At 37.9% G+C, this 24458-nt stretch overlaps 3 protein-coding genes across 7 annotated transcripts; all 3 read right to left on the reverse strand.

Moving 5' to 3' along the window:
* Positions 1 to 3238: 3238 nt before the first annotated feature.
* LOC149129160 (uncharacterized) lies at positions 3239 to 9394 on the reverse strand. Of its 3 annotated transcripts, XM_089346754.1 has the most exons (3): positions 7338 to 9394; positions 6615 to 6710; positions 3239 to 5944 (listed from the first exon to the last, which is right to left on the reverse strand). In XM_089346754.1, the coding sequence occupies exon 3, from the start codon at positions 5521 to 5523 to the stop codon at positions 3718 to 3720; it is 1806 nt and encodes a 601-aa protein (XP_089202880.1). In that variant the 5' UTR covers positions 5524 to 5944; positions 6615 to 6710; positions 7338 to 9394; the 3' UTR covers positions 3239 to 3717. The 3 variants fall into 3 exon arrangements, with proteins under 3 accessions (XP_089202880.1, XP_089202879.1, XP_089202878.1); XM_089346753.1 differs by lacking the exon at positions 6615 to 6710; XM_089346752.1 differs by having other exon boundaries at positions 6615 to 9387.
* A 494-nt stretch (positions 9395 to 9888) lies between these two features.
* Positions 9889 to 16787, reverse strand: LOC149129161 (uncharacterized). The gene is made up of 3 exons (XM_089346758.1): positions 13007 to 16787; positions 11517 to 11521; positions 9889 to 11179 (listed from the first exon to the last, which is right to left on the reverse strand). The coding sequence occupies exons 1-3, from the start codon at positions 14685 to 14687 to the stop codon at positions 10124 to 10126; spliced, it is 2742 nt and encodes a 913-aa protein (XP_089202884.1). The 5' UTR covers positions 14688 to 16787; the 3' UTR covers positions 9889 to 10123.
* A 545-nt stretch (positions 16788 to 17332) lies between these two features.
* Positions 17333 to 24448, reverse strand: LOC149129162 (uncharacterized). 3 transcript variants are annotated; one of them, XM_089346757.1, is made up of 4 exons: positions 23861 to 24448; positions 20592 to 22467; positions 17894 to 18097; positions 17333 to 17836 (listed from the first exon to the last, which is right to left on the reverse strand). In XM_089346757.1, the coding sequence occupies exons 2-4, from the start codon at positions 22045 to 22047 to the stop codon at positions 17568 to 17570; spliced, it is 1929 nt and encodes a 642-aa protein (XP_089202883.1). In that variant the 5' UTR covers positions 22048 to 22467; positions 23861 to 24448; the 3' UTR covers positions 17333 to 17567. The 3 variants fall into 3 exon arrangements, with proteins under 3 accessions (XP_089202883.1, XP_089202881.1, XP_089202882.1); XM_089346755.1 differs by lacking the exons at positions 17333 to 17836; positions 17894 to 18097 and adding an exon at positions 23138 to 23233 and having other exon boundaries at positions 19929 to 22467; XM_089346756.1 differs by lacking the exons at positions 17333 to 17836; positions 17894 to 18097; positions 23861 to 24448 and adding an exon at positions 23016 to 23140 and having other exon boundaries at positions 19929 to 22467.
* Positions 24449 to 24458: the final 10 nt, after the last annotated feature.

Raw genomic sequence — 24458 nt, forward strand, 5'->3', positions numbered from 1 at the left:
CAGACGCAGAAGCAAGAACAAGCACGCACACAGACACAGAGGCAAAAAGCAGCACGGACACACAGAAACAGAAGCTAGATTAAGCACACACGCACACGCAGACACAGAAGCAAGAACAAGCACGCACACAGACACAGCGGCAAAAAGCAGCACGGACACACAGACACAGAGGCTAGATTAAGCACACACGCACACGCAGACGCAGAAGCAAGAACAAGCACGCACACAGACACAGAGGCAAAAAGCAGCACGGACACACAGACACAGAGGCTAGATTAAGCACACACGCACACGCAGACGCAGAAGCAAGAACAAGCACGCACACAGACACAGAGGCAAAAAGCAGCACGGACACACAGACACAGAGGCTGGATTAAGCACACACGCACACGCAGACACAGATGCAAGAACAAGAACGGACACACAGACACAGAGGCAAGAACAAGTACGCCCACACACAGACAAGAACGGGCACGCACACACAACACGTTAGCTTTCTTCTCCTCCTCCCGTTTTAGCAGCTGTAACGAAGGTCACGGAGATATCCGAAGTGAACCGTCGAGTCGTCACGGAAACAACCGTTCGTCTTCTGCTGCCTAGTCAACCACACTCAAATGCTGCTTATTACGTGCCATCGGCACAGTTTCGTGTCAGGCAGTAAATCTTTCCATGCTTCAATGGATTCTGACCACTGGAAACATTGACATTAAATAAATGACAGTCTCCGCTGTCTTTATGTTCATCTTTACGAGGTCGGCTTGGGGCTATAGCAGAAGACACTCGCCCAAGGTGCCACGTGATGGGACTGAACTTGAAACCATGTAGTCATTGCTGTGTTGATATATTTGGATATATATATGATACTAAACTTGATATTCATGAATTTCATGTTGATGTTCATGAAATAAAGCCTGTCTTTTAGCAGACAAAATATTCATAATTGTTCCTATGTTCTAATAAATTTTGGTACTGATTATGTTACACCTGTATGAATAGTCAAATGTCTACTTAAGTGACCTTTTGTAGAAAATGATTTACCACAGGTGTCACAATGATATGGCTTCTCTCCTGTATGTGTATGTGTGTGTGATGTCAAAGGACTACTATTAGAGAGTGATTTACCACAGGTATCGCAATGATATGGCTTCTCACCTGTATGAATACGCTTGTGACTGTTCAAGACACAACTTTGAGAGAAACATTTACCACAGATATCACTACTATTTAAACGAGGTAGGACCATTAAGGTTAAAGGATGATGATGATGAAAACACAAGAAAGACCAAATCAACGTCACTTAAAATTTTTATTCATTATTCCCATTCTTTTCTTCTCTCCCAACAAATTCCTCAAAAGTCCAGCACAATCATCCTCAGAAATCAAAGTCATTGCTGTGTTGATATATTTGGATATATATATGATACTAAACTTGATATTCATGAATTTCATGTTGACATCCATGAAATAAAGCCTGTCTTTTAGCAGACAAAATATTCATAATTGTTGCTATGTTGTAATAAATTTTGATACTGATTATGCTACACATGTATGAATAGTCAAATGTCTACTTAAGTGACCTTTTTCAGAGAATGATTTACCGCAGATATCACAATGATATGGCTTCTCTCCTGTATGGACACGTTTGTGAATAGTCAAGAGATTATTCCAAATGTATGATTTACCACAGATATCACTGGGATATGGCTTTTCTCCTGTATGAATACGCTTGTGACTATTCCAGACACCACTTTGAGAGAAAGATTTACCACAGATATCACAATGATATGGCTTCTCTCCTGTATGTATACGTTTGTGTTCAGGCAAGTCACAACTTCTAGAGAATGATTTACCACATATGTCACAATGATATGGCTTCTCTCCTGTATGAACACGTTTGTGAATAGTCAACTGACTATTCCAAGTGTATGATTTACCACAGATATTACGATGATATGGCTTCTCTCTTGTATAAAGGTTTTTTGGTGTAGTTAAATGATTCATCGTGAGAGAATAATTCGTCATACATATCACAAAGATAGCATTTTTTTCATTTCTATGAATATATTTTTGTTCAGTTGAGTCTCTATTTTCAGGGAATAATTTAATGTTGTTTCTTTTATCTGAGATCTTGTTTAATATGTAAATCAGGATGTGAAAACTGTCCACTCCTTTGTAAAGTTATCCAAGCTTAAGTAACCGGCAAAGCAATCACCTCCTCTATATTCCAGACAGCAAAGACTTGAAATTGTTGCTGTGAATTCCATCGTCCAGAAGAAATATTTCGCAGTATTTTGTCATAGACTTTCTTCAGATAAAGAGGTTGATGTATTGATGAATGCTCCTTATAAATATATCGTCTTCCTTTAGTCAATAAAAGTTGATGAAAATATCAAAGGCACATCTGAATGAAGAAATTTCTTTTCTGTCAACAGGATGTGATATTCTGAAACAGAAAAAGAAACTAAGATAAAGAAGACAGTTAAATGACATAACAAATCAAGATTGCAAACATTCTTTTCTACTCTAATAACAAGGCCCAAAATTTGTGGGGAGGGGCGAGACAATTAGATCGACTCCTGTATGAAACTAGTACTCAGTTTATCGACCTCGTAAAGATGAAACACAAAACTCGTAAAGATGTACATAAAGACAGACGACACTGTCATTTATTTAATGTGGATTACATAAGAATGAAAAATCAAAGAACTTTCAAAACAATAATAAACGAAGTGGTAACGCTGTCTGGACAAAAAACATTTTAGTCAATGTGTATTAAAACAATATCTTTTACATACCTACTAAAATGACTGGATATATAGATCACAGGATGTATAAGACCTCCGCTGCAAAACAGTTTTGTTCTTTAGCAATTTTTCACACCAAAATTTTAAGTGCTTAACAAGTAGACTTCGATTTCTTGTGGAGAGAGAGCAGGAGAGAGTGAATGAGCAAAGGTATGTTTTGTCTTCACACCCTGAACTGCTTTATCTACCAACGTACTGTCAATTTGAATAGCTGGTCCCTCTGTTGGGGACCAGCGATAACAGTTACTTGTCGATATATGCATAACTGGAAGGACAAATCCCTTTTTGGCTTTAGTTAATATGTATATATCCGTGTACACTGTGGTTACATAAATGAGCTATCCATGGCTCCAATTGATGTTTTACTATTTAAACGAGGTAGGACCACTAAGGATAAAGGAAGATAATGATGAAAACACAAGAAAGACCAAATCAATGTCACTTAAAATTTTTATTCATTATTCCCATTCTTTTCTTCTCTCCCAACAAATTCCTCAAAAGTCCAGCACAATCCCTCTCTCTCTTTCGGAGAGGCACAAGCACATACACAGACATGTACACACATGGCATTAACTTCCGCCTACCAAATTCAATCACAAAGCTTCGGTCGGCCCGGGGTTATAGCAAAAGACACTCGCCCAAGATGCCACGCGATGCGACTGAACCTGAAACCATGTAGCTGGGAAGCAAGCTTCCTAACCACACAGCCATCTCTTCAAAAATCAAAGTCATCGCTGTGTTGATATATTTGGATATATACATGATACTAAAGTTGATATTCATGAATTTCATGTTGACGTTCATGAAACTGAAGTTGTTAACATCAAGCTTGAGGAGGAATAAAGCCTGTGTTTTAGCAGACAAAATATTCATACTTGTTGCTATTTTGTAATAAATTTTTATATTGATTCTGTTACACCTGTGTATGAATAGTCAAATGTCTACTTAAGTTACCTTTTTGAGGGAATGATTTACCACAGTTGTCACAATGATATGGCTTCTCTCCTGTATGGACACGTTTGTGAATAGTCAACTGACTATGTCCAGAGAATGATTTACCGCAGATATCACAATGATATGGCTTCTCTCCTGTATGTGTACGTTTGTGCTTAGTTAAGTAATTACTATCAAAGAATGATTTACCACAGATATCACAATGGTATGGTCTTTCTCCAGTATGAATACGTTTGTGACGAGTCAAATGACTACTTTCAGAATATGATTTACCACAGATGTCACAATGATACTGTTTCTCTCCTGTATGAGTAAGTTTGTGTCTTGTCAACGTATAACTTTGAGAGAATGATTTACCACAGATATCGCAATGATATGGCTTCTCTCCTGTATGTGTAAGTGTGTGTTTAGTCAAATGACCATTTTGAGAGAATGATTTACCACAAATATCACAACGATATGGCTTCTCTCCTGTATGAACACCTTTGTGAATAGTCAACTGACTATTATAAGAATATGATAAACCACAGATATTACAATGATATTGCTTCTCTCCTGTATGTGTAAGATTGTGTTTAGCCAAATGACCACTTTGAGAGAATGATTTACCACAGATATTACAACGATATGGCTTCTCTCCTGTATGTGTAAATTTTTGTTTAGTCAAGGTGCTAGTTAGAGAGAATGATTTACCACATATATCACAATGATATGGCTTCTCTCCTGTATGTCTACGTCTGTGCTTAGTTAAGTCACTACTTTCAAAGAATGATTTACCACAGATATCACAATGATATGGCTTATCTCCTCTATGTCTACGTTTGTGCTTAGTTAAGTAAATACTATCACAGAATGATTTACCACAAATATCACAACGATATGGCTTCTTTGCTGTATGTCTAAGCTTGTGTCTAGTCAACGTATAACTCTCAGAGAATGATTTACCACAAATGTCACAATGATATGGCTTCTCTCCTGTATGAACACCTTTGTGAATAGTCAACTGACTATTACAATTGTATGATTTACCACAGATTTCACAATGGTATGGCTTCTCACCTGTATGTGTAAGTTTGTGTTTAGTCAAGTTACTAGTTAGAGAGAATGATTTACCACATATATCACAATGATAGGGCTTCACTCCTGCATGCGTAACTTTGTGTTTAGTCAAGGTACTAGTTAGAGAGAATGATTTACCACATATATCACAATGGTAGGGCTTCTCTCCCGTATGTGTGCGAATGTGCTTAGTTAAGTAACTACTATGAGAGAATGATTTATCACAGATGTCACAATGATATGGCTTCTCTCCTATATGAACGCGTTTGTGAATAGTTAGCTGAGTATTTCCAGAGAATGATTTACCGCAGATATCACAATGATATGGCTTCTCTCCTGTATGTGTACGTTTGTGTTTAGTTAAGTTACTACTTTGAGGGAATGATTTACCACAGGTATTGCAATGATATGGTCTTTCTTCAGTATGAATACGTTTGTGGCCAGTCAAATGACGACTTTCAGAGAATGATTTATCACAAATATCACAATGATATGGCTTCTCACCTGTATGTCTACGTTTGTGCTTAGTTAAGTAACTACTACGAGAGAATGATTTACCACAGACATCGCAATGATACGACTTCTCTCCTGTATGTGTATCTTTGTGTGCTGTCACGGCACCACTATGACAGAATGACGGTTTCTCACCTGTATTGGGGTTTTTCCCTTGAGTTAAATCATTCATCATGGGAGGGGAATTTCTCATACATATCACAAAGATAGTGCTTATTTCATTTCTAAGAGTTTGTTTCTGTTCAGTTGTGTCGCTATTTTCAGGGAATAATTGAATGCCGTTTCTTTCCTCTGAGCTTTTGTTTAATATGTAAGTCAGGAGGTGAAGACTATCCACGCCTCTGTAAAGTTATCCAAGCTTAATTAACCTGTAAAGCAATCACCTCCTCTATATTGCAGACAGCAAAGACTTGAAATTGTTGCTGCTAATTCCATCGTCCAGAAGAAATATTTCGCAGTATTTTGTCATAGACTTTCTTCATATAAAGAGGTTGACGTATTGATGAATGCTCCTTATAAATATATCGTCTTCGTTTAGTCAATAAAAGTTGATGAAAATATCAAAGGCACATCTGAATGAAGAAATTTCTTTTCTGTCAACAGGATGTGATATTCTGAAATAGAAAAAGAAACTAAGATAAAGAAGACAGTTAAATGACATAACAAATCAAGATTGCAAATATTCTTTTCTACTCTACTAACAAGGCCCAAAATTTGTGGGGAGGGGCGAGACAATTAGATCGACTCCTGTATGAAACTGGTACTCAGTTTATCGACCTCGTAAAGATGAACATAAAGACAGCGGAGACTGTCATTTATTTAATGTCAATGTTTCCAGTGGTCAGAATCCATTGAAGCATGGAAAGATTTACTGCCTGACACGAAACTGTGCCGATGGCACGTAATAAGCAGCATTTGAGTGTGGTTGCCTAGGCAGCAGAAGACGAACGGTTGTTTCCGTGACGACTCGACGGTTCACTTCGGATATCTCCGTGACCTTCGTTACGGCTGCTAAAACGGGAGGAGGAGAAGAAAGCTAACGGGTTGTGTGTGCGTGCCTGTTCTTGTCTGTGTGTGGGCGTACTCGTTCTTGCCTCTGTGTCTGCGTGTGCGTGTGTGCTTGTTCTTGCCTCTGTGTCTGTGTGTCCGTTCCTGTTCTTACCTCTGTGTCTGTGTCAGTGCTTGTTCTTGCCTCTGTGTCTGCGTGTGCGTGTGTGCTTAATCTAGCATCTGTGTCCGTGCTGCTTATTGCCTCTGTGTCTGTGTGTCTGTTCCTGTTCTTACCTCTGTGTGTGTGTGCGTGCTTGTTCTTGCCTCTGTGTCTGTGTGTGCTTGTTCTTGCCTCTGTGTCTGCGTGTGCGTGTGTGCTTGTTCTTGCATCTGTGTGCCCCGGAAATGAAAATCCAAAAAATATACGGAAATGGGTTTAAAACAATGTGTAGGAAACGATTATGAAAAAAGAAAGGTGCACAAAGCAATAAGAGGGTGGGGAAATGATGTTATAAGAGAAAAGAAATTCAGTTAATAAAAGTTATAGAATCGAGGGATTTTTGTGTCTCATAACTTTCTTTCTCCTTTTGTCCCCTAATGGTCGCTGTCACTGCGTTTTCACCTACTCCCTTCTTCGATAATAGAATTCGTTGGAAGTCTGTGATATCTATTCTAGCTATTGGTGAAATAGAAGAGGTTAGAAGAGTCAAGTGGCGAAGGCATTCTATTGCTTAGCTAAGGCATCTGGCAAATTTAACCGCTGTCACAGAAAAACTATTGTTTTCACATAAGAAAAGATCTTTTGAAGTGTTAATTGAAATTTGGCTATCTTTTTTTAAGAAATGCACTTTTGAAGGGGAGGTGCGAAAGTGCATCAGCCCCTTTCTTCACACGTATTTTAAGATGACATTTTATAGAGTGTGGAATACATAAGAATGAAAAATCAAAGAACTTTGAAAACGAAGTGGTAACAAACCATTTTAGTCAATGTGTATTAAAACAATATCTTTTACATACCTACTAAAATGACTGGATATATAGATCACAGGATGTATAAGACCTAAGCTGCAAAACAGTTTTGTTCTTTAGCAATGTTTCACGCCAAAATTTTAACTGCGAAACTCTCATTCTACTAATTAATTACGCCGTTTTTCTCTCCATTTTACCAATTAATTTGCTTTATCTCACATCTAACTATCGATCATCAATTTTTATAAACAATCGATAATAGTGATGAATGCTCCTTATAAATATATCGTCTTCCTTTAGTCAATAAATGTTGATGAAAATATCAAAGGCACATCTGAATGAAGAAATTTCTTTTCTGTCAACAGGATGTGATATTCTGAAATAGAAAAAGAAACTAAGATAAAGAAGACAGTTAAATGACATAACAAATCAAGATTGCAAATATTCTTTTCTACTCTACTAACAAGGCCCAAAATTTGTGGGGAGGGGCGAGACAATTAGATCGACCGCAGTATGCAACTGGTACTCAATTTATCGACCTCGTAAAGATGAACATAAAGACAGCGGAGACTGTCATTTATTTAATGTCAATGTTTCCAGTGGTCAGAATCCATTGAAGCATGGAAAGATTTACTGCCTGACACGAAACTGTGCCGATGGCACGTAATAAGCAGCATTTGAGTGTGGTTGCCTAGGCAGCAGAAGACGAACGGTTGTTTCCGCGACGACTCGACGGTTCACTTCGGATATCTCCGTGACCTTCGTTACGGCTGCTAAAACGGGAGGAGGAGAAGAAAGCTAACAGGTTGTGTGTGCGTGCCTGTTCTTGTCTGTGTGTGTGTGTGTGCCTGCTTGTTCTTGTCTCTGTGTGTGTGCGTGTTTAAGCACGCACAGACGCACAGAGGCAGACACACACACACAGGAACAAGCGCACACGCACGCACGCACAACGCATTAGCTTTCTTCTCCCCCTTCCATTTCAGCAATTGTTAGGTAGATGTGTCTGCGTGTGTGCTTAATCTAGCCTCCGTGTCCGTGCTGCTTTTTGCTTCTGTGTCTGTGTGTCCGTACCGCTTTTTGCCTCTGTGTCTGTGTGCGTGCTTGTTCTTGTCTCTGTGTCTGCGTGTGCGTGTGTGCTTAATCTAGCCTCTGTGTCTGTGTGTCCGTTCCTGTTCTTTCCTTTGTGTCCGTGTGCGTGCTTGTTCTTGTCTCTGTGTCTGCGTGTGCGTGTGTGCTTGTTCTTGCCTCTGCGTCTGCGTGTGCGTGTGTGCTTAATCTAGCCTCTGTGTCTGTGTGTCCGTTCCTGTTCTTTCCTATGTGTCTGTGTGCGTGCTTGTTCTTGCCTCTGTGTCTGCGTGTGCGTGTGTGCTTAATCTAGCCTCTGTGTCTGTGTGTCCGTTCCTGTTCTTTCCTATGTGTCTGTGTGTGTGCTTGTTCTTGCCTCTGTGTCTGCGTGTGCGTGTGCGTGATATTTCCCTTGATGCGATTGTATTTCTTCAATTCTCGACTGTTTGGATCCATTCCAGTTTTTGTATTTATCCTGTTCCGTCAAGAACTTGCCTTCCACTTAATTCCAATTTTCACCAGATTATTCTAGCAAAGTCTATTAATATATTCTACTGGCAGCTTCTTCAGACTCGCATCGCTCCAATTAAATGAAATGCAATGAATAAAAAACTTTCTTCATCTCATTTCTTTATTCCTGTCGTCATTTCATTAATCTCTACCTTTCTCTTTTTGACTCTGATGAAAGGATATCCCAAAACCAGCTGTAATACTTTCAATCTTGGGTAAATTTTCAGATTAACACCCGCACGACTTTCACTAGGGTGTTAGGGTCAGGGCTTTAGCAATGGCTCGATAACGAACGGCGGTGAATATAAAGATCCTCACCCGGGAACGAAATAAAAACATTCCATTTTCAGTCATAACTTCCAGTAAAATGTATATATATGTATATATATAATGATTTTTTAAAAATGGAATCTCACGTTTCTGGTTCTGGACGATGCGATTCTCCAAAAAAATTTTCAACAAATTTCACTTACACCACCCACTCACCCCATCTTATTTTTCACTTTTCCTAGAATTTTTTTTTTTTTTTGCCGAATCACATAGAAAAATACGAAGATTACGATTCTGATAAACTTGATACCTCTGCAGTTATTTCTACTTAATTCCTCACCTTTACCTATCTAGCAATTGACTATGGGGCTGCTACAGCAGTCATTGGATATGACACCTTCATGAATCACCTGGATCACAATATGGGTGACTAGACTATAGCCGACACTGCCAGATATTTTAAGCAGCTCTGCTGTGATTCCTGAAGGGTCTGGGGCTTTCCCTGTCTTCACACCCTGAACTACTTTATCTACCAAGGTACTGTCAATTTGAATAGCTGGTCCCTCTGTTGGGGACCAGCGATGACAGTTACTTGTGGATATATGCATAACTGGAAGGACAAATCCCTCTTTGGCTTTAGTTAATATGTATATATCCGTGTACACTGTGGGTACCCACAGTGTACAAGGATATAAACGAGGTAGGACCACTAAGGTTAAGGGAAGATAATGATGAAAACACAAGAAAGACCAAATCAATGTGACTTAAAATTTTTATTCATTATTCCAATTCTTTTATTCTCCCAACAAATTCCACAAAAGTCCAGCACAATCCTCTTCAAAAATCAAAGTCATTGCTGTGTTGATATATTTGGATATATACATGATACTAAAGTTGATATTCATGAATTTCATGTTGACATTCATGAAATAAAGCCTGTCTTTTAGCAGACAAAATATTCATAATTGTTGCTATGTTGTAATAAATTTTCATATTGATTCTGTTACACCTGTATGAATAGTCAAATGTCTACTTAAGTGACCTTTTTGAGGGAATGATTTACCACAGATATCACAATGATATGGCTTCTCTCCTGTATGAAGACGTTTGTGAATAGTCAACTGACTATTATAAGAGAATGATTTACCACAGATATCACAATGATATGGCTTCTCTCCTGTGTGTGTACGTTTGTGTTTAGTTAAGTTACTACTTTCAGAGAATGATTTACCACAGATATCACAATAATATGGCTTGTCTCCTGTATGCATAAGTTTGTGTCTAGTTAAGCCACTACTTTGAGGGAATGATTTACCACAGATATCACAATGATATGGCTTCTCTCCTGTATGAAGACGTTTGTGAATAGTCAACTGACTATTATAAGAGAATGATTTACCACAGATATCACAATGATATGGCTTCTCTCCTGTGTGTGTACGTTTGTGTTTAGTTAAGTCACTTCTTTGAGAGAATGATTTACCACAGATATCACAATGATATGGCTTCTCTCCTGTGTGTGTACGTTTGTGACAAGTCAAATGACTACTTGAAGAGTATAATTTACCACAGATATCACAATGATATGGCTTCTCTCCTGTATGTGTAAGTTTGTGTTTAGACAACTGACCGTTCTGAGAGAATGATTTGCCACAAATATCACAATGATAGGGCTTCTCTCCTGTATGTGTCATTTTGTGTGTGGTCAAGGTACAAGTTTGAGAGAATGATTTACCACAAATATCACAATGATATGGCTTCTCTCCTGTATGTGTAAGTTTGTGTTTAGTTAAATTACCATTCCGAGAGAAAGATTTACCACAAATATCACAATGATAGGGTTTCTCTCCTGTATGCATAAGTTTGTGTCTAGTGAAGGTACCAATTAGAGAAAATGATTTACCACAGATTTTGCAATGATATGGCTTCTCTCCTGTATGTATACGTTTGTGTTCAGGCAAGTCACAACTTCTAGAGAATGATTTACCACATATGTCACAATGATATGGCTTCTCTCCTGTATGAACACGTTTGTGAATAGTCAACTGACTATTCCAAGTGTATGATTTACCACAGATATTACAATGATAAGGTTTCTCTCTTGTATAAGGGTTTTTTGGTGTAGTTAAATGATTCATCGTGAGAGAATAATTCGTCATACATATCACAAAGATAGCATTTTTTTCATTTCTATGAATATATTTTTGTTCAGTTGAGTCTCTATTTTCAGGGAATAATTTAATGTTGTTTCTTTATCTGAGATCTTATTTAATATGTAAATCAGGATGTGAAAACTGTCCACTCCTTTGTAAAGTTATCCAAGCTTAATTAACCTGTAAAGCAATCACCTCCTCTATATTCCAGACAGCAAAGACTTGAAACTGTTGCTGTTAATTCCATCGTCCAGAAGAAATATTTCGCAGTATTTTGTCATAGACTTTCTTCAGATAAAGAGGTTGATGTATTGATGAATGCTCCTTATAAATATATCGTCTTCCTTTAGTCAATAAAAGTTGATGAAAATATCAAAGGCACATCTGAATGAAGAAATTTCTTTTCTGTCAACAGGATGTGATATTCTGAAATAGAAAAAGAAACTAAGATAAAGAAGACAGTTAAATGACATAACAAATCAAGATTGCAAATATTCTTTTCTAATCTAGGCACAAGGCCCAAAATTTGTGGGGAGGGGCGAGACAATTAGATCGACTCCAGTATGAAACTGGTACTCAGTTTATCGACCTCGTAAAGATGTACATAAAGACAGACGACACTGTCATTTATTTAATGTGGATTACATAAGAATTAAAAATCAAAGAACTTTCAAAACAATAATAAACGAAGTGGTAACGCTGTCTGGACAAAAAACATTTTAGTCAATGTGTATTAAAACAATATCTTTTACATACCTACTAAAATGACTGGATATATAGATCACAGGATGTACAAGACCTACGCTGCAAAACAGTTTTGTTCTTTAGCAATTTTTCACACCAAAATTTTAAGTGCTTAACAAGTAGACTTCGATTTCTTGTGGAGAGAGAGAAGGAGAGAGTGAATGAGCAAAGGTATGTTTTGTCTTCACACCCTGAACTGCTTTATCTACCAACGTACTGTCAATTTGATTAGCTGGTCCCTCTGTTGGGGACCAGCGATGACAGTTACTTGTGGATATATGCATAACTGGAAGGACAAATCCCTCTTTGGCTTTAGTTAATATGTATATATCCGTGTACACTGTGGGTACATAAATGAGCTATCCATGGCTCCAATTGATGTTTTACTATTTAAACGAGGTAGGACCACTAAGGATAAAGGAAGATGATGACGAAAACACAAGAAAGACCAAATCAATGTCACTTAAAATTTTTATTCATTATTCCCATTCTTTTCTTCTCTCCCAACAAATTCCTCAAAAGTCCAGCACTATCCCTCTCTCTCTTTCGGAGAGGCACAGGCACATACACAGACATGTACACACATGGCATTAACTTCCGCCTACCAAATTCAATCACAAAGCTTCGGTCGGCCCGGGGTTATAGCAAAAGACACTCGCCCAAGGTGCCCCGCGATTGGACTGAAACTGAAACCTTGTAGCTGGGAAGCAAGCTTCTTAACCACACAGCCATCTCTTCAAAAATCAAAGTCATCGCTGTGTTGATATATTTGGATATATACATGATACTAAAGTTGATATTCATGAATTTCATGTTGACGTTCATGAAACTGAAGTTGATAACATCAAGCTTGAGGAGGAATAAAGCCTGTCTTTTAGCAGACAAAATATTCATACTTGTTGCTATTTTGTAATAAATTTTGATATTGATTCTGTTACACCTGTGTATGAATAGTCAAATATCTACTTAAGTTACCTTTTTGAGGGAATGATTTACCACAGTTGTCACAATGATACGGCTTCTCTCCTGTATGGACACGTTTGTGAATAGTCAACTGACTATGTCCAGAGAATGATTTACCGCAGATATCACAATGACATGGCTTCTCTCCTGTATGTGTACGTTTGTGCTTAGTTAAGTAATTACTATCAAAGAATGATTTACCACAGATATCACAATGGTATGGTCTTTCTCCAGTATGAATACGTTTGTGACGAGTCAAATGACTACTTTCAGAATATGATTTACCACAGATGTCACAATGATACTGTTTCTCTCCTGTATGAGTAAGTTTGTGTCTTGTCAACGTATAACTTTGAGAGAATGATTTACCACAAATATCGCAATGATATGGCTTCTCTCCTGTATGTGTAAGATTGTGTTTAGTCAAATGACCACTTTGAGAGAATGATTTACCACAGATATTACAACGATATGGCTTCTCTCCTGTATGCGTAAATTTGTGTTTAGTCAAGGTGCTAGTTAGAGAGAATGATTTACCACATATATCACAATGATATGGCTTCTCTCCTGTATGTCTACGTCTGTGCTTAGTTAAGTCACTATTTTCGAAGAATGATTTACCACAGATATCACAATGATATGGCTTATCTCCTCTATGTCTACGTTTGTGCTTAGTTAAGTAAATACTATCACAGAATGATTTACCACAAATATCACAACGATATGGCTTCTCTGCTGTATGTCTAAGCTTGTGTCTAGTCAACGTAGAACTCTCAGAGAATGATTTACCACAAATGTCACAATGATATGGCTTCTCTCCTGTATGAACACCTTTGTGAATAGTCAACTGACTATTACAATTGTATGATTTACCACAGATTTCACAATGGTATGGCTTCTCACCTGTATGTGTAAGTTTGTGTTTCGTCAAGTTACTAGTTAGAGAGAATGATTTACCACAAATATCACAATGATAGGGCTTCACTCCTGCATGCGTAACTTTGTGTTTAGTCAAGGTACTAGTTAGAGAGAATGATTTACCACAAATGTCACAATGATAGGGCTTCTCTCCCGTATGTGTGCGAATGTGCTTAGTTAAGTAACTACTATGAGAGAATGATTTATCACAGATGTCACAATGATATGGCTTCTCTCCTGTATGAACGCGTTTGTGAATAGTCAACTGAGTATTTCCAGAGAATGATTTACCGCAGATATCACAATGATATGGCTTCTCTCCTGTATGTGTACGTTTGTGTTTAGTTAAGTTACTACTTTGAGAGAATGATTTACCACAGGTATTGCAATGATATGGTCTTTCTTCAGTATGAATACGTTTGTGGCCAGTCAAATGACGACTTTCAGAGAATGATTTATCACAGATGTCACAATGATATGGCTTCTCTCCTGTATGAACGCGTTTGTGAATAGTCAACTGAGTATTTCCAGAGAATGATTTACCGCAGATATCACAATGATATGGCTTCTCACCTGTATGTCTACGTTTGTGCTTAGTTAAGTAACTACTACGAGAGAATGATTTACCACATACATCGCAATGATACGACTTCTCTCCTGTATGTGTATCTTTGTATGCTGTCACGGCACCACTATGACAGAATGACGGTTTCTCACCTGTATTGGGGTTTTTCCCTTGAGTTAAATCATTCATCATGGGAGGGGAATTTCTCATACATATCACAAAGATAGTGCTTATTTCATTTCTAAGAGTTTGTTTGTGTTCAGTTGTGTCGCTATTTTCAGGGAATAATTGAATGCCGTTTCTTTCCTCTGAGATTTTGTTTAATATGTAAGTCAGGAGGTGAAGACTATCCACGCCTTTGTAAAGTTATCCAAGCTTAATTAACCTGTAAAGCAATCACCTCCTCTATATTGCAGACAGCAAAGACTTGAAATTGTTGCTGCTAATTCCATCGTCCAGAAGAAATATTTCGCAGTATTTTGTCATAGACTTTCTTCATATAAAGAGGTTGACGTATTGATGAATGCTCCTTATAAATATATCGTCTTCGTTTAGTCAATAAAAGTTGATGAAAATATCAAAGCACATCTGAATGAAGAAATTTCTTTTCTGTCAACAGGATGTGATATTCTGAAATAGAAAAAGAAACTAAGATAAAGAAGACAGTTAAATGACATAACAAATCAAGATTGCAAATATTCTTTTCTACTCTACTAACAAGGCCCAAAATTTGTGGGGAGGGGCGAGACAATTAGATCGACCGCAGTATGCAACTGGTACTCAATTTATCGACCTCGTAAAGATGAACATAAAGACAGCGGAGACTGTCATTTATTTAATGTCAATGTTTCCAGTGGTCAGAATCCATTGAAGCATGGAAAGATTTACTGCCTGACACGAAACTGTGCCGATGGCACGTAATAAGCAGCATTTGAGTGTGGTTGCCTAGGCAGCAGAAGATGAACGGTTGTTTCCGCGACGACTCGACGGTTCACTTCGGATATCTCCGTGACCTTCGTTACGGCTGCTAAAACGGGAGGAGGAGAAGAAAGCTAACAGGTTGTGTGTGCGTGCCTGTTCTTGTCTGTGTGTGTGTGTGTGCCTGCTTGTTCTTGTCTCTGTGTGTGTGCGTGTTTAAGCACGCACAGACGCACAGAGGCAGACACACACACACAGGAACTAGCACACACGCACGCACGCACAACGCATTAGCTTTCTTCTCCCCCTTCCATTTCAGCAATTGTTAGGTAGATGTGTCTGCGTGTGTGCTTAATCTAGCCTCCGTGTCCGTGCTGCTTTTTGCTTCTGTGTCTGTGTGTCCGTACCGCTTTTTGCCTCTGTGTCTGTGTGCGTGCTTGTTCTTGTCTCTGTGTCTGCGTGTGCGTGTGTGCTTAATCTAGCCTCTGTGTCTGTGTGTCCGTTCCTGTTCTTTCCTTTGTGTCCGTGTGCGTGCTTGTTCTTGTCTCTGTGTCTGCGTGTGCGTGTGTGCTTGTTCTTGCCTCTGCGTCTGCGTGTGCGTGTGTGCTTAATCTAGCCTCTGTGTCTGTGTGTCCGTTCCTGTTCTTTCCTATGTGTCTGTGTGCGTGCTTGTTCTTGCCTCTGTGTCTGCGTGTGCGTGTGTGCTTAATCTAGCCTCTGTGTCTGTGTGTCCGTTCCTGTTCTTTCCTATGTGTCTGTGTGTGTGCTTGTTCTTGCCTCTGTGTCTGCGTGTGCGTGTGCGTGATATTTCCCTTGATGCGATTGTATTTCTTCAATTCTCGACTGTTTGGATCCATTCCAGTTTTTGTATTTATCCTGTTCCGTCAAGAACTTGCCTTCCACTTAATTCCAATTTTCACCAGATTATTCTAGCAAAGTCTATTAATATATTCTACTGGCAGCTTCTTCAGACTCGCATCGCTCCAATTAAATGAAATGCAATGAATAAAAAACTTTCTTCATCTCATTTCTTTATTCCTGTCGTCATTTCATTAATCTCTACCTTTCTCTTTTTGACTCTGATGAAAGGATATCCCAAAACCAGCTGTAATACTTTCAATCTTGGGTAAATTTTCAGATTAACACCCGCACGACTTTCACTAGGGTGTTAGGGTCAGGGCTTTAGCAATGGCTCGATAACGAACGGCGGTGAATATAAAGATCCTCACCCGGGAACGAAATAAAAACATTCCATTTTCAGTCATAACTTCCAGTAAAATGTATATATATGTATATATATAATGATTTTTTAAAAATGGAATCTCACGTTTCTGGTTCTGGACGATGCGATTCTCCAAAAAAATTTTCAACAAATTTCACTTACACCACCCACTCACCCCATCTTATTTTTCACTTTTCCTAGAATTTTTTTTTTTTTTTGCCGAATCACATAGAAAAATACGAAGATTACGATTCTGATAAACTTGATACCTCTGCAGTTATTTCTACTTAATTCCTCACCTTTACCTATCTAGCAATTGACTATGGGGCTGCTACAGCAGTCATTGGATATGACACCTTCATGAATCACCTGGATCACAATATGGGTGACTAGACTATAGCCGACACTGCCAGATATTTTAAGCAGCTCTGCTGTGATTCCTGAAGGGTCTGGGGCTTTCCCTGTCTTCACACCCTGAACTACTTTATCTACCAAGGTACTGTCAATTTGAATAGCTGGTCCCTCTGTTGGGGACCAGCGATGACAGTTACTTGTGGATATATGCATAACTGGAAGGACAAATCCCTCTTTGGCTTTAGTTAATATGTATATATATCCGTGTACACTGTGGGTACCCACAGTGTACAAGGATATAAACGAGGTAGGACCACTAAGGTTAAGGGAAGATAATGATGAAAACACAAGAAAGACCAAATCAATGTGACTTAAAATTTTTATTCATTATTCCAATTCTTTTATTCTCCCAACAAATTCCACAAAAGTCCAGCACAATCCTCTTCAAAAATCAAAGTCATTGCTGTGTTGATATATTTGGATATATACATGATACTAAAGTTGATATTCATGAATTTCATGTTGACATTCATGAAATAAAGCCTGTCTTTTAGCAGACAAAATATTCATAATTGTTGCTATGTTGTAATAAATTTTCATATTGATTCTGTTACACCTGTATGAATAGTCAAATGTCTACTTAAGTGACCTTTTTGAGGGAATGATTTACCACAGATATCACAATGATATGGCTTCTCTCCTGTATGAAGACGTTTGTGAATAGTCAACTGACTATTATAAGAGAATGATTTACCACAGATATCACAATGATATGGCTTCTCTCCTGTGTGTGTACGTTTGTGTTTAGTTAAGTTACTACTTTCAGAGAATGATTTACCACAGATATCACAATAATATGGCTTGTCTCCTGTATGCATAAGTTTGTGTCTAGTTAAGCCACTACTTTGAGGGAATGATTTACCACAGATATCACAATGATATGGCTTCTCTCCTGTATGAAGACGTTTGTGAATAGTCAACTGACTATTATAAGAGAATGATTTACCACAGATATCACAATGATATGGCTTCTCTCCTGTGTGTGTACGTTTGTGTTTAGTTAAGTCACTTCTTTGAGAGAATGATTTACCACAGATATCACAATGATATGGCTTCTCTCCTGTGTGTGTACGTTTGTGACAAGTCAAATGACTACTTGAAGAGTATAATTTACCACAGATATCACAATGATATGGCTTCTCTCCTGTATGTGTAAGTGTGTGTTTAGACAACTGACCGTTCTGAGAGAATGATTTGCCACAAATATCACAATGATAGGGCTTCTCTCCTGTATGTGTCATTTTGTGTGTGGTCAAGGTACAAGTTTGAGAGAATGATTTACCACAAATATCACAATGATATGGCTTCTCTCCTGTATGTGTAAGTTTGTGTTTAGTTAAATTACCATTCCGAGAGAAAGATTTACCACAAATATCACAATGATAGGGTTTCTCTCCTGTATGCATAAGTTTGTGTCTAGTGAAGGTACCAATTAGAGAAAATGATTTACCACAGATTTTGCAATGATATGGCTTCTCTCCTGTATGTATACGTTTGTGTTCAGGCAAGTCACAACTTCTAGAGAATGATTTACCACATATGTCACAATGATATGGCTTCTCTCCTGTATGAACACGTTTGTGAATAGTCAACTGACTATTCCAAGTGTATGATTTACCACAGATATTACAATGATAAGGTTTCTCTCTTGTATAAGGGTTTTTTGGTGTAGTTAAATGATTCATCGTGAGAGAATAATTCGTCATACATATCACAAAGATAGCATTTTTTTCATTTCTATGAATATATTTTTGTTCAGTTGAGTCTCTATTTTCAGGGAATAATTTAATGTTGTTTCTTTATCTGAGATCTTATTTAATATGTAAATCAGGATGTGAAAACTGTCCACTCCTTTGTAAAGTTATCCAAGCTTAATTAACCTGTAAAGCAATCACCTCCTCTATATTCCAGACAGCAAAGACTTGAAACTGTTGCTGTTAATTCCATCGTCCAGAAGAAATATTTCGCAGTATTTTGTCATAGACTTTCTTCAGATAAAGAGGTTGATGTATTGATGAATGCTCCTTATAAATATATCGTCTTCCTTTAGTCAATAAAAGTTGATGAAAATATCAAAGGCACATCTGAATGAAGAAATTTCTTTTCTGTCAACAGGATGTGATATTCTGAAATAGAAAAAGAAACTAAGATAAAGAAGACAGTTAAATGACATAACAAATCAAGATTGCAAATATTCTTTTCTAATCTAGGCACAAGGCCCAAAATTTGTGGGGAGGGGCGAGACAATTAGATCGACTCCAGTATGAAACTGGTACTCAGTTTATCGACCTCGTAAAGATGTACATAAAGACAGACGACACTGTCATTTATTTAATGTGGATTACATAAGAATTAAAAATCAAAGAACTTTCAAAACAATAATAAACGAAGTGGTAACGCTGTCTGGACAAAAAACATTTTAGTCAATGTGTATTAAAACAATATCTTTTACATACCTACTAAAATGACTGGATATATAGATCACAGGATGTACAAGACCTACGCTGCAAAACAGTTTTGTTCTTTAGCAATTTTTCACACCAAAATTTTAAGTGCTTAACAAGTAGACTTCGATTTCTTGTGGAGAGAGAGAAGGAGAGAGTGAATGAGCAAAGGTATGTTTTGTCTTCACACCCTGAACTGCTTTATCTACCAACGTACTGTCAATTTGATTAGCTGGTCCCTCTGTTGGGGACCAGCGATGACAGTTACTTGTGGATATATGCATAACTGGAAGGACAAATCCCTCTTTGGCTTTAGTTAATATGTATATATCCGTGTACACTGTGGGTACATAAATGAGCTATCCATGGCTCCAATTGATGTTTTACTATTTAAACGAGGTAGGACCACTAAGGATAAAGGAAGATGATGATGAAAACACAAGAAAGACCAAATCAATGTCACTTAAAATTTTTATTCATTATTCCCATTCTTTTCTTCTCTCCCAACAAATTCCTCAAAAGTCCAGCACTATCCCTCTCTCTCTTTCGGAGAGGCACAGGCACATACACAGACATGTACACACATGGCATTAACTTCCGCCTACCAAATTCAATCACAAAGCTTCGGTCGGCCCGGGGTTATAGCAAAAGACACTCGCCCAAGGTGCCCCGCGATTGGACTGAAACTGAAACCTTGTAGCTGGGAAGCAAGCTTCTTAACCACACAGCCATCTCTTCAAAAATCAAAGTCATCGCTGTGTTGATATATTTGGATATATACATGATACTAAAGTTGATATTCATGAATTTCATGTTGACGTTCATGAAACTGAAGTTGATAACATCAAGCTTGAGGAGGAATAAAGCCTGTCTTTTAGCAGACAAAATATTCATACTTGTTGCTATTTTGTAATAAATTTTGATATTGATTCTGTTACACCTGTGTATGAATAGTCAAATATCTACTTAAGTTACCTTTTTGAGGGAATGATTTACCACAGTTGTCACAATGATACGGCTTCTCTCCTGTATGGACACGTTTGTGAATAGTCAACTGACTATGTCCAGAGAATGATTTACCGCAGATATCACAATGACATGGCTTCTCTCCTGTATGTGTACGTTTGTGCTTAGTTAAGTAATTACTATCAAAGAATGATTTACCACAGATATCACAATGGTATGGTCTTTCTCCAGTATGAATACGTTTGTGACGAGTCAAATGACTACTTTCAGAATATGATTTACCACAGATGTCACAATGATACTGTTTCTCTCCTGTATGAGTAAGTTTGTGTCTTGTCAACGTATAACTTTGAGAGAATGATTTACCACAAATATCGCAATGATATGGCTTCTCTCCTGTATGTGTAAGATTGTGTTTAGTCAAATGACCACTTTGAGAGAATGATTTACCACAGATATTACAACGATATGGCTTCTCTCCTGTATGCGTAAATTTGTGTTTAGTCAAGGTGCTAGTTAGAGAGAATGATTTACCACATATATCACAATGATATGGCTTCTCTCCTGTATGTCTACGTCTGTGCTTAGTTAAGTCACTATTTTCGAAGAATGATTTACCACAGATATCACAATGATATGGCTTATCTCCTCTATGTCTACGTTTGTGCTTAGTTAAGTAAATACTATCACAGAATGATTTACCACAAATATCACAACGATATGGCTTCTCTGCTGTATGTCTAAGCTTGTGTCTAGTCAACGTAGAACTCTCAGAGAATGATTTACCACAAATGTCACAATGATATGGCTTCTCTCCTGTATGAACACCTTTGTGAATAGTCAACTGACTATTACAATTGTATGATTTACCACAGATTTCACAATGGTATGGCTTCTCACCTGTATGTGTAAGTTTGTGTTTCGTCAAGTTACTAGTTAGAGAGAATGATTTACCACAAATATCACAATGATAGGGCTTCACTCCTGCATGCGTAACTTTGTGTTTAGTCAAGGTACTAGTTAGAGAGAATGATTTACCACAAATGTCACAATGATAGGGCTTCTCTCCCGTATGTGTGCGAATGTGCTTAGTTAAGTAACTACTATGAGAGAATGATTTATCACAGATGTCACAATGATATGGCTTCTCTCCTGTATGAACGCGTTTGTGAATAGTCAACTGAGTATTTCCAGAGAATGATTTACCGCAGATATCACAATGATATGGCTTCTCTCCTGTATGTGTACGTTTGTGTTTAGTTAAGTTACTACTTTGAGAGAATGATTTACCACAGGTATTGCAATGATATGGTCTTTCTTCAGTATGAATACGTTTGTGGCCAGTCAAATGACGACTTTCAGAGAATGATTTATCACAAATATCACAATGGTATGGCTTCTCACCTGTATGTCTACGTTTGTGCTTAGTTAAGTAACTACTACGAGAGAATGATTTACCACATACATCGCAATGATACGACTTCTCTCCTGTATGTGTATCTTTGTATGCTGTCACGGCACCACTATGACAGAATGACGGTTTCTCACCTGTATTGGGGTTTTTCCCTTGAGTTAAATCATTCATCATGGGAGGGGAATTTCTCATACATATCACAAAGATAGTGCTTATTTCATTTCTAAGAGTTTGTTTGTGTTCAGTTGTGTCGCTATTTTCAGGGAATAATTGAATGCCGTTTCTTTCCTCTGAGATTTTGTTTAATATGTAAGTCAGGAGGTGAAGACTATCCACGCCTTTGTAAAGTTATCCAAGCTTAATTAACCTGTAAAGCAATCACCTCCTCTATATTGCAGACAGCAAAGACTTGAAATTGTTGCTGCTAATTCCATCGTCCAGAAGAAATATTTCGCAGTATTTTGTCATAGACTTTCTTCATATAAAGAGGTTGACGTATTGATGAATGCTCCTTATAAATATATCGTCTTCGTTTAGTCAATAAAAGTTGATGAAAATATCAAAGCACATCTGAATGAAGAAATTTCTTTTCTGTCAACAGGATGTGATATTCTGAAATAGAAAAAGAAACTAAGATAAAGAAGACAGTTAAATGACATAACAAATCAAGATTGCAAATATTCTTTTCTACTCTAATAACAAGGCCCAAAATTTGTGGGGAGGGGCGAGACAATTAGATCGACTCCTGTATGAAACTGGTACTCAGTTTATCGACCTCGTAAAGATGAACATAAAGACAGCGGAGACTGTCATTTATTTAATGTCAATGTTTCCAGTGGTCAGAATCCATTGAAGCATGGAAAGATTTACTGCCTGACACGAAACTGTGCCGATGGCACGTAATAAGCAGCATTTGAGTGTGGTTGCCTAGGCAGCAGAAGATGAACGGTTGTTTCCGTGACGACTCGACGGTTCACTTCGGATATCTCCGTGACCTTCGTTACGGCTGCTAAAACGGGAGGAGGAGAAGAAAGCTAACGGGTTGTGTGTGCGTGCCTGTTCTTGTCTGTGTGTGGGCGTACTTGTTCTTGCCTCTGTGCCTGCGTGTGCGTGTGTGCTTGTTCTTGCCTCTGTGTCTGTGTGTCCGTTCCTGTTCTTACCTCTGTGTCTGTGTCAGTGCTTGTTCTTGCCTCTGTGTCTGCGTGTGCGTGTGTGCTTAATCTAGCATCTGTGTCCGTGCTGCTTTTTGCCTCTGTGTCTGTGTGTCCGTTCCTGTTCTTACCTCTGTGTGTGTGTGCGTGCTTGTTCTTGCCTCTGTGTCTGTGTGTGCTTGTTCTTGCCTCTGTGTCTGCGTGTGCGTGTGTGCTTGTTCTTGCATCTGTGTGCCCCGGAAATGAAAATCCAAAAAATATACGGAAATGGGTTTAAAACAATGTGTAGGAAACGATTATGAAAAAAGAAAGGTGCACAAAGCAATAAGAGGGTGGGGAAATGATGTTATAAGAGAAAAGAAATTCAGTTAATAAAAGTTATAGAATCGAGGGATTTTTGTGTCTCATAACTTTCTTTCTCCTTTTGTCCCCTAATGGTCGCTGTCACTGCGTTTTCACCTACTCCCTTCTTCGATAATAGAATTCGTTGGAAGTCTGTGATATCTATTCTAGCTATTGGTGAAATAGAAGAGGTTAGAAGAGTCAAGTGGCGAAGGCATTCTATTGCTTAGCTAAGGCATCTGGCAAATTTAACCGCTGTCACAGAAAAACTATTGTTTTCACATAAGAAAAGATCTTTTGAAGTGTTAATTGAAATTTGGCTATCTTTTTTTAAGAAATGCAATTTTGAAGGGGAGGTGCGAAAGTGCATCAGCCCCTTTCTTCACACGTATTTTAAGATGACATTTTATAGAGTGTGGAATACATAAGAATGAAAAATCAAAGAACTTTGAAAACGAAGTGGTAACAAACCATTTTAGTCAATGTGTATTAAAACAATATCTTTTACATACCTACTAAAATGACTGGATATATAGATCACAGGATGTATAAGACCTAAGCTGCAAAACAGTTTTGTTCTTTAGCAATGTTTCACGCCAAAATTTTAACTGCGAAACTCTCATTCTACTAATTAATTACGCCGTTTTTCTCTCCATTTTACCAATTAATTTGCTTTATCTCACATCTAACTATCGATCATCAATTTTTATAAACAATCGATAATATTGATGAATGCTCCTTATAAATATATCGTCTTCCTTTAGTCAATAAATGTTGATGAAAATATCAAAGGCACATCTGAATGAAGAAATTTCTTTTCTGTCAACAGGATGTGATATTCTGAAATAGAAAAAGAAACTAAGATAAAGAAGACAGTTAAATGACATAACAAATCAAGATTGCAAATATTCTTTTCTACTTTACTAACAAGGCCCAAAATTTGTGGGGAGGGGCGAGACAATTAGATCGACCGCAGTATGCAACTGGTACTCAATTTATCGACCTCGTAAAGATGAACATAAAGACAGCGGAGACTGTCATTTATTTAATGTCAATGTTTCCAGTGGTCAGAATCCATTGAAGCATGGAAAGATTTACTGCCTGACACGA

The sequence above is a fragment of the Octopus bimaculoides genome, unplaced genomic scaffold, assembly GCF_046866305.1.
Source record: "Octopus bimaculoides isolate indiv1 unplaced genomic scaffold, ASM4686630v1 contig133, whole genome shotgun sequence".
Classification (NCBI taxonomy): Eukaryota; Metazoa; Mollusca; class Cephalopoda; order Octopoda; family Octopodidae; genus Octopus; species Octopus bimaculoides.